Source organism: Crocuta crocuta, unplaced genomic scaffold (genome assembly GCF_008692635.1).
Source record: "Crocuta crocuta isolate KB4526 unplaced genomic scaffold, BGI_CrCroc_1.0 scaffold8, whole genome shotgun sequence".
Classification (NCBI taxonomy): Eukaryota; Metazoa; Chordata; class Mammalia; order Carnivora; family Hyaenidae; genus Crocuta; species Crocuta crocuta.
This window is the reverse complement of record NW_027532162.1, coordinates 2,040,244-2,050,633: the sequence shown is the minus strand read 5'-3', so window position 1 is coordinate 2,050,633 and position 10,390 is coordinate 2,040,244. Positions and strand designations below refer to the sequence as shown.

The 10,390-nt window shown below is 54.1% G+C and overlaps 1 protein-coding gene across 1 annotated transcript in view; it reads left to right on the top strand.

Annotated features, from left to right (window-relative positions):
• The window catches only part of ZNF839 (zinc finger protein 839), a 16,411-nt gene that overhangs the window by 160 nt on the left and 5,861 nt on the right, over positions 1 to 10,390 (top strand). The window contains exons 2-5 of the mRNA XM_077776542.1: positions 23 to 151; positions 2,996 to 3,075; positions 5,288 to 6,106; positions 8,932 to 9,114. Coding sequence (XP_077632668.1) covers positions 23 to 151; positions 2,996 to 3,075; positions 5,288 to 6,106; positions 8,932 to 9,114 — 1,211 coding nt within the window. The remainder of the gene's footprint in view (positions 1 to 22; positions 152 to 2,995; positions 3,076 to 5,287; positions 6,107 to 8,931; positions 9,115 to 10,390) is intronic.

Genomic DNA, 10,390 nt, shown 5'->3' with positions numbered 1-10,390 from the left:
CCCCCGCCTGTCCCCGCCCCAGCGTCTGCTGCTCCTCCGACGCGCCTGCGGGGCCGCCGTCCGGCTCTCGGGGCCTCCCGGCCGCTCGCACAGGCCTGTGCCCATTCATCCGGCGTCTGTGAGCGCCCGCCGGGTTCCAGCGCCGCCCTGGGTGCGGGGAGCGCAGCCTCGCGCACCCTCCGTGGGGGACGCGGGGCGGCCTCTGGAGGGACGGGGGACTGCTCTAGAGCGAGGAGCCCTTAGGCCTGACCCCGGGGCCGAGACGTGAGTGGGTTAAAAGGACCAGTGGAGAGTGCAGCGAGTGCCGTCTCGGGGACTTGGGGCGGAGTTAAGCCCACGTTGGAGCAGTTGAGGCAGGACGGAGCGCCCTGGGCGGTCGTGCCTGGACCTGTAACCAGTGCTCCGCGCAGCGCCTGCCGTACACTTAGCGAGGAGGTACGTGAGGGCCCCCCGGAGGCGACACAGCATCACTGGTCAATGTTGTTCCTTCCCGGGCCCAGGGGTCGGCGTAGCTCCTGAAGCCAGACGTCCTTCGTGTCGACTGTAAAGCCACGTCCCCTTTCAGAGCTGGGGTTGCAAATGACGCTGGCGTTTCTCGGCGCAGAGTTGCCAGAGAGATGCTGCTTCCCCTGGGAGAGAGAGGATGGCATCAACAGGCTTCCTTGTTGTTTCGTAGCCGGCTGATTTTGGCTGCTTGGCGTTGTCCCGGGTTGGTGGCCGGGACTGGAGACGTGTTGCTAAAGTTTGAGAAGACAGCTGTGATTCTGCCCATACTGCTTCCTAGAGGTGTGATCTTGAGTCACCCAACCTCTTTGGGCTTTGGTTCCCTTGTTCGCAGGAAGGATGGCTGCTTGGAGGAGCTTTCTAGCTCTGCTCCTGCATAAGCGTAGTCGGAAGGGCGATGGTGGCTGCTGTTTGGGGCGCCTGGGGGGCTCAGTCGGTCAAACCTCCAACTTCAGCTCAGGTCATGATCTTGCGGTGGTGGGTTCAAGCCCCAGTCCGGCTCTGTGCTGACAGCTCAGAGCCTGGAGCCTGCTTCAGATTCTGTCTCCTCCCTCAGTCTGCCCCTCCCCCCTCCCCAAAATAAATAAACATTAAAAAAAAAGAGAAGGGTGATGGCGGCTGCAGGGTGGCTTACCTCCCAGCAAGCACACGGAAATACCTGTGTCAGCACTTCACAGGTAAGGCACAAGCTGGGAGAGGCTGGGTGACTTTGCCCCGGGATCTGATCCCCACTCCAGACCTGTTGAAGGTGACCCCAGCTTTCTGGGTTTGGTGTGGCAACTTGAAGAGTCCAAAAGTGACACTTGCCATAAAACACAAGCAAACTCAATCAGCATTAAGCAGCATGATGGTATTCCATGGCTAATCTAATTGGGATGACATAAATCCTGCCTTCGTTCACAACAATGTAACCCTGCTGCCTGGCCAGCCCCAGCTCTGCCAGAGGCCACAGAGGCCAACCACCTGTGTCCCTTATACCTAAGGAGGTTATGACCTAATCAACGAGGTAAACCGTGACTCAGGTAATTTCTAATCAAGGTCAGAAAACTAGAGATAAAGAACTGAATGCATTTAGAGAAAAGGAGAACCTATTTCTGGCTGAGGGGATCAGAAATGACTTAGTCGAAGAGGTTGGAAGTGTGGGTCCCAGTTGAAAATAAGGAAGGGGACAGGCAGTGGGGGGGGGGCGTGGAATGTGCATTTAGAGAATCTAGGCCTGTGGTTCTCTGCGGGCAGTGGTGTGGATCAGAAGGCACGGACCGAGTGGACGCACTCCCGTGGGTCGGGTTTGGGCTCACACCCCTCCCGCGCTCCCTGTTCCCGAACCGTAGAAACGTTCTCAGTTCTCGGTTTCTTCCAGCATGCAGTGCCATGCTTCGTGCGTCTGTGCATTCACGCGTTTTTCCTTCCACGCAGACTACCTCTCCACCTGGCCAACATCCTGTNCACTCCCCCCACCCCCCCCACATGCCATGCTCTTCCTGCCTCTCTTACGCACCTGCTCCCCCATGGTGTCATTGTGTCCTGTCTGCGGGCCTTAGGGAGCCTAGTCTGCCTTCCCAATCGGCAGTGGAGCTTCTGAAAGTACAGATTGCGGGCAGGAGATACTGACCCCGCCCCGGTCTGCAGGTGACTGAGGCGTGGCCCGGAAACTGCCCTCCTCCTCAGTGAGGCTAGGGCTCGGCTTGGGTTTTTGTTTCTGTTTTTAATGGAAGTATAGTTGACATACAATGTTATATTAGATTTGGGCGTACAACGTAGTGATTCCACGAGCCTGCGCGTGATTCAGCGCCCACCACAGTGAGTGCAGGGCCCGTCCCGCACCGCACGTGTGATCGTACGATGTGGCTGCAGCATTATCGGCCGCACTCCCTCTGCTGCGCTTTTCAGCCCCATGACTTACTTTCTAACCGGAAGTTTGTACCTTTCCATCCCCTTCACTTGTGTCACCCGCCGCCTCACCCACATCGGCCTGCCTCTGTGCAGGTGCTGGCTCACGGAGAGACTTAGTAAAAGGTTGCTGATAAACATATAACAAGTATCAAGCATAATACCCACATGGTAAACTAGTGAGGAGCCGGTTTAAAAGTTAGGCCAGTTTTGCCACTGAGGGAACCCTAGAGCAGTAGGATTTGGGGTGTGTGTGTGTGTGTGTGTGTGTGTGTGTGTAACGGCATTATCTGGTCATATCCCAAGAGCTAGGCATTCTAAGTGACCGGTAGTAAGTGAAACATATGAGTATTAAAAAATAGTTGTCATTTGATTCACAGGCCGCCTAGGATTGGCCCCAGGGGCCTCGGGGCCCCAGCTCTGCACACTTCCTCGCCCAGGGTAGCAGGTCGTGTCTGCTGTTTGTGGTACATGTGCAACACACACACACAGACTCCAGCTTGGTTTCAGTGAGAGTTTTCATTCTGCGCCGTGTGACCCTTTTATTGACCCTCTACGTGGCGTGGGGTTGAGTCCAAAGAGGGCCTGTTGGTCGCCCCAGATCCGGGGTTCTCTGCTGGGGGCACTTGGCAGTGTCTGGAGACATTTTTGTCCCGAGTGCGGGAGAGCTCCCGGCATCTAGTGGGTAGAGGCAGGCACGCTGGCCCACACCCTGCAGGGCCGGGAAGGCCGCCACAGGGAAGACCCAATGGTCTGAAACCTCACTTGTGCCCGGGCTGGGAAAGCCTGCTCTGCATGATGAGGTTTGTCTCTTTTCTCCCTGAAGAAGGATACTGATTCTTTCTTTCTTTTTTTTTAATTTTTAAAAAATGTTTATTTTTGAGAGAGACAGAGACAGAGCACAAGCAGGGGAGGGGCAGAGAGAGGGAGACACAGAATCTGAAGCAGCTCCAGGCTCCAGCCGTCAGCACAGAGCCCAACGTGGGGCTCGAACCCACGATCCATGAGATCATGACCTGAGCCGGCGTTGGACGCTCAACTCAGGTGCCCCGATGCTGGTTATTTCTACGCTGTGAGGCCATGCGCCTGGTCTTTTGCTGCCTGTCCCCTGAGCCTGTGACAGGTGTATCCCTAACATTGTGTCTGGCACGTGGTAACTGCTCAGTAATTATCTGTGGAGTGTCGCTGAGGGCAGCCCCCCCGCCCCTCCGTGGTGCTCTGCTGTTGCAGTCTGAGCTGCCTTGACCTTCCCAGGACCTACATCTCTGCACGTGAGCCAGGGGTTCTCCGGGAGCCCCAGAAGCAGGATTGCGCGTCGGGAAGCGTGTGCACGTGACGCTTCCTTAGATGTTAAAAAGTTGTTGGAGACAAGCACCCCACTCCTAGGTGTGTGCCCTGGACAAGCTCACACGTGTACACACACACCCGTGAAGGCTCCGAGCAGACGTCGGGACACTTGACCATCAACGGGAGAGCGTTCTCAGACTGCAGAGGAAGCGAGAGCTACGCACCTCGATGTGGATGAATTTCACACGCCACATAGGGAGTGAGAACACCTGAAAGCGCTGCACCGAGTTGCAGCAGATAATTCTCACTCACGTGAAGTTTAAAAATATGTCAAAACTGTTTATCTTGGGGGGTGGCTACGGATGAAATCTAAAAAATGCATGCGGATGACAAATAGCACTTTCTGGAAGGCACGTGGACCAGGAGAAGAGCGCAGAGCTTTACCTCCAAGGGAAGTGCTGCATGTCTTATGGCAGGTGGCGGGGAGCCTGTGTTACCTGGCTCCTTATGGCTTCCTTGTTTCTAGGAGTTCATGAAAACACTTTAAAAACATGAGCCTATGTATCGAACTGAATCCAATTTTAAGTACTAAGAATTCCAAGTAAATACAAATCTACTTTAAAAAGGATATTTCTAGGGGCTCCTGGGTGGCTTAGTTGGTTGGGCATCCAACTTCAGCTCAGGTCATGATCTCACAGCTTGTGAGCTCGAGCCCCACATCAGGCTCTGTGCTCACAGCTCAGAGCCTGGAGCCTGCTTTGGATCCTGTGTCTCCCTCTCACTCTGCCCCTCCCCTGCTCACACACACTCTCTCTTTCAAAAATAAACATTTAAAAAAATTTTTTAAAAAGGATATTTCTTATTAGGTCACAAAATCAATTTAGCAGATTGTGATTAGTATTTTTTTATTTTTAAGTGTTTGTTTATTTTTGAGAGAGAGAGAGCGAGAGAGCAGGGAAGGGGCAAAAAGAGGAGAGGGGAACAGAGGATCCAAAGCAGGCTCTGTGCTGTCAGCCCAGAGCCCGATGCACAGGTCAAACGAGGTCATGATCTGAGCCAAAGTCAAGACACTTAACTGAGCCACCCAGGCTCCCCTTGGCTAGTATTTAAAAAGTGATGTAGAGGGGCGCCTGGGTGGCTCAGTCGGTTAAGCGTCTGACTTCAGCTCAGGTCATGATCTCATGGTTCGTGGGTTCGAGCCCCGCATCGGGCTCTGTGCTGACAGCTCAGAGCCTGGAGCCTGCTTCAGAGTCTGTGTCTTCCCTCTCTCTCTGACCCTCCCCTGCTTATGCTCTCTCTCTCTCTCTCTCTCTCAGAAATAAATTAAAAACATTTAAAAACATTTTTTAATAAAAATAAAAAGCGATATAGAATAGATACTATCAGAAGGCACGTGCATAGAAATTGTAAGTGGTTTCATGAACTTTTGTATGTGCGAGTATTTCCGCACGCACATATGGATGTGATGTAAAGTGTATCACTAGATAGACTCTTTTATAGAAGATGTTTTTTATAATTTAGAAACAAGTGTGATAATACAGTTAAGATGAGAGCCAAATTGTAGAAATGTTGGTAAGCGTAATGCTTTTCTCTTTCTGTCTTTAAGCAACTGGAAGCCATTTGTGTCAAGGTGATGTCTGGAGAAATGAAAGATCCGGAAAGGCCGACGCCCCTACTGGCCACCCTCCCGCCTGGGACAGCCAGGCTGTGCCAGCCGCGTTGCGGCGTGCTGGGGCTCCAGGCACAGCGCCCCCTGAGCACTGGTCCACAGCCACGCTTCCTGAGTAACTTGCCTCCCATCCGGGTGTTCGTACAGAGGCCACTGCCCACCCTCCAGCTGGTGGCTCCGAAAGGACAGGGCGCCACGCTGGCCCCTCTGTCAACTTCTGACCCGCCGGCGGCGACATCTGTTTCACCCAGTTCAGCGAACTTCTTTATTTCCAGCTTGCACACGGAACACACCGAGAAGCTAAAAAAATCTTTAAAAGTGAAAACGCGTTCCGGACGGATATCCCGACCTCCCAAGTATAAAGCCAAAGATTATAAGTTCATAAAAACGGAGGATCTGGCTGACGGTCACTTGTCAGATTCTGACGATTACTCAGAGCTGAGCGTGGAAGAAGACGAGGACCAGAGGGAAAAGCAGGTGCTCTTTGACTTGTCGAGCTGTTCCCTGAGGCCTAAGTCTTTTAAGTGTCAGATGTGTGAGAAATGCTACATAGGGAAAGGGGGCCTGGCCCGGCATCTAAAACTCAATCCAGGCCACGGCCACCTGGAACCGGAGGTGTCGCTGTCAGAGAGAGCCAGCAGGAGCACGACCCGGGGCCGCGCCGACGGCGGGGCAGCTGGCCCCGCGTCCCCGGGGCTGCCCGTGCCAGCCCTCCTAAGCGAGGAAGGGGCCCAGTCACCACCGGGTGGCCTGCAGGTAATGTTTCGTGTCCTTCTTCCTGCCTATCCCGAAGTTAGCCTGTATGGTAGCTGATGGGGGTTCAGGTGAAGGTTCGAGTAGATCCAAGGTCACAGCAGGGGCTCTGAGGCCTGCCTCCCCCCACCCCCATTGTCTGCACCAGTGCCAGACCAGCGAGGAGCCGTGTGCCCCCTGCGTGGTGCACTAGCATGCCTCTCTGGGTGTGTTCGATGGGGACATGGCTGAATTCTTTAGCTCTGGTCAGGGACGCTCACCGCAGAGCACTCTTTTTTTTTTTTTTTTAATGTTTATTTATTTTTGAGAGAGAGACAGAGCATGAGCATGGGAGGGGCAGAGAGACACACAGAATCTGAAGCAGCTCCAGGCTCTGAGCTTTCAGCACAGAGCCCAACGTGGGGCTCGAACTCTTGAACCGTGAGATCATGACCTGAGCCGACTGAGCCACCCAGGCGCCCCAAACTGCAGAGCGCTCTTGCTGCTGAAGTCACAGTGGGTCCTGGGAAAGGTCTCAGTTGGAGGCCATGGTCACGGGGCGCTTCCTAAAGCATCAGCAGGGATGTGCTCCCTCACGTTTTGCCCCTTCAGAAACTCACAGGCAGACAAGGCAGGCTGAAGTCACCCTGACTTTGTACCACGATGCCACAATTGATGGACAGCAATTTCAAATTCCTAAATGTGTGGTGTGCCCTTGTGTGCCGTATGCAAGCGGTCAGGTATTTACGAAACGCGGACGGATCACCTGAATGAACAGCAGACCTCTGCGGTCACCCTCACCCGCTTCACTTGAACCTCCCTGCTTCCTCCTCCTCTGACTTGTGTTGGACGTTATTTGCATCCGTGCTTCAGGCTAGGTAATTATATTTGCAGTTCCTGAAACGTTAGACAAACCAGCATTGGTGTTGACTTGGCCGTGACGTTAGCAACTTGGAAGATGTTCACCAGAGCCCGTCTGCTCCAGCCGCCTCACTCCCTGCAGTGGGACAGGGGCTCCTGAAGGAGGGGTGAGGCTGGTGGCCGCTTTGGCTTACAGATCGGTTCCTCAGGGCCTGAACAGATCTCGTCTCGGCCCAGGTCATCTGTACTGAGGTCTAGGGGCAGAACCGTTGGGACAGCCGTGTGAGGATTCAAAAGTACTCTCTGCTGCAGCGTAAACCTCAGTACTAGTAACACAGACACTAACAGTGTACTGTTGATTGCACGCCTCCTGTGGGCAGAATGTTGTAAATCTTCTCCATCCCTTGAGCGCCCTGAAAGGCAGGTGCAAGACAAGTGTGCGGGACTCAGAGGGTGGTGGGCATCCCCGTCAAGGACTCTGCCAGGTGGGAACTAGACGTAGGTCTTCTGACTTCAAAGCCCACCCGCTAGACCAGGCTGCCTTTTGGGGAGAGTTCTCCACCCCTCATGGCTGGTAAAACTCCAACTTTTGAGAAACCTTTCAACTTTTCTTTTTCCTTTCTTTTTTTTTTAATTTTAAAAAAATATTAGAGAGGGAAAGAGAAAGAGCCAGAGCGTGGTGGGGGAGGGGCAGAGAGAGAGGGAGACACAGAATCTGAAACAGGCACCAGGCTCTGAGCTGCCAGCACAGAGCCCGACGTGGGGCTCGAACCCACAAACCGTGAGATGATGACCTGAGTTGAAGTCGGAGGCTTAACCCACTGAGCCCCCCCAGGTGGCCCCCTCTCTACTTCCTAAGTTGAAATAGGACCAGGGTGATGTGTGGTTCATCATCCAAGCCAAGACATTCCGAGAGTGAAAGGGGCACTATTCATCATTCCAGGGGACAGCAGGTGTGCGCAGGCGTGTCTCGGGATGGCCAGGCCGAGCGGCACGTCCTGCTTCCTTCAGTGACGAAATCCGACCCCACAGCAGAAGCGTGTAGATACCAGAGTCCCCGGGTGCAGGCCTGGCCTTGGGCGCGGTGGCTGTCCAGACTGCGAGGGAGGGGTGCCTCCAGCTGCCGAGGAGGAGGGGGACAGGCAGGCCAGGCCTGTGTCTCTCTTGTCCTTTCCCGGTGAGCAGGCTCATGGCACTTAGAGCCACGGACAGACCTGGCGTTCCTCCTGCAGCGCCCCTGTCGTGAAGATCTGGAGGGAACATTCCGTAAGGGTTCTGAGGACACACTTTGTGCCGGCTGCCACGTGAAGTGTGTTCCTGGGAGATGCGGGTGTATTGTTCCTGTTTTCAGAGGGGGAGTTGGTGCCGAGCGAGGAAGTAGCTAGTGTCGCATTCAAGATTCTGTCCAAAAGCCGTGCAAATCCTTGAGTCAGAGGGTGGGCTAGCAGCTCCCAGGGCCTGGCGGAGGGAAGAATGAACGATGCAGACTGGTACAGGGGTTCTTTTGGGGGGGCAGAGGGGGAAGAAGCTGTTTCGGGATTAGATAGTGGTGATGGTTACACAACCTTGTCAGTGCATGAAAGCCTGAACTTTATCTGTTCAAAGTATGAATTCCATGGTATTTGAAATATACTCAATAAAAAATAGTAAAATTTTTTAAAGTCATGGGTAAGTTATGAATGACTGAACTTCAGGTTCATTTTTAAGATGACAGTCAGACGTCTCCTGTTTCATTTTGGGCAACAGCCAGGCTTACAGTTTGTCGCCCCAGACCCCGCGGCTGGCTAATGCTCACCGGGCATCACAACGAGGAGCTCTGGTGGGAAAGTTTAAGGTGCGTCGATTATAGTTCGCATGTCTTGATAACGCCAAGAGGAAACAATCTCCCCAGCTCCTCGCTTAGACACTGTGCGGCTCTACGGTTGTCTCTGTGGCGTATAAAGTAGGATCCTTTTATTTTTGTTTTGGGCATATGCAACGCCCTCTAGAGTAGCCAGTCTGTGGAAGGGGAAGAGGCCTTGGTGTCTGAACTGGAAGATGGAAGTTATTCGGCCCTCGTGGGATCAGAGGGACACCCAGGCCCCGGAAGAAACGACTTCGCCGTGGCCCCTGCTGAGGCCGGCGCAGCAGGGGCACGGGGCGCCTCGGGGGCCAGCGCCCGGCTCGAGCAGGTGCGTGGCTCTTCACCCCTGGTCTTGAAACCCGCGTCTTTGGCCTGGCGCGTGCCGACCCGCTGCTGGGTTTCTGGGTTAGTCCCAGAGCAGTGAAACAGCTCGCCTGACACCTATTTGGACAAAGTGTGTAATAAACTCAGGAAGTGTCATCTGAAATGATTCTAGGCTTACCTGCTTGGAACAGCATGAGGGCTTTCAGTAGAGCAAGAGCTGCCTGCCGTCACACGCCTGGGAATGACTGTAACCCATGCTGTCACACAGGCAGTTTAGGAAATAGGCAGTTTCTATTTTTCTGTTCAGAGTTTTAAGGTACAAAATCTTGTTTCAGGTTTTGAACCCTGGAATCTCCATTCCAGTCCCTTGAAAGTAGGCTTCGTGGATTTAAGGGGACCTGATTTACAAAAGTGGGACCCTCAATTTATCCCGATTGTCTTTGGCAAGGCGGGATCTGTCTGCCAGGTAGTGGCCAGCTGGGTGTCGTAAAGAGCTGAACGGGAGCAGGGAGAGTGCGGAGCAGTGAGCTGGCGAGACGGCTGCTCTGAGTGGCCACCAGGGAGCCAGGGCCCCCAAAGTCCCACACAGGGGGGACAAGAGGTTCTCAGTGAGGAAGCTTTCCTAGAAAGCGTCATGAGCTTATATGTTCTAGCTGGAAGTCTACACCCTGGTGACTTCGCTTGTCTCTCATTGGGCTTGTCAGTGATTCGTGGATGAGGGATTTTTAGGAGGAGGAGGAAGGGGGGGTCCTTGACTTGACTCATCCATTAACACGTGAAATACCGCCATCTATTGAGCACTTTGTGTGTGGCAGCTCGGCCACACTCTCCCGCCCCGGTGCCAAGTTCCAGGTTTACTTCATTTCATTGGTTCCATAATCATTATCTCCACTTAATGAACTGAAAGGGCCGGGAGCTCCCTGTGCCCTTTAAGATTTCCTGTCCCTGAGACTGGTCCCTTCCCCTCCCATGTCATTGCCGCCCTGGGTGACCTCTGTCCTGGTTTCTCAGGCCATCCTCCCTCCTACGCGGACACCCACGTACTTCCTGTACTTGCTCTTCGAGTGGCTCCGGAGCCTCAGAGCTCTGATTTCAAGCGTCCCTACCTGGGCGGCCCCGTACATCGCTCGGCCTTCCCCTTCCAAGCAGGGCCCGCAAACCTGCTTCCTAACTTGCCCGGGGTCCGCCCGGCGCTCAGCTGCGAACCCACAGTCATCTATGACTCCTCTTTTCCCTTCCCGACTCCTCCCCCAGTCCTGAGGACAGAGCCCTCCCCGCAT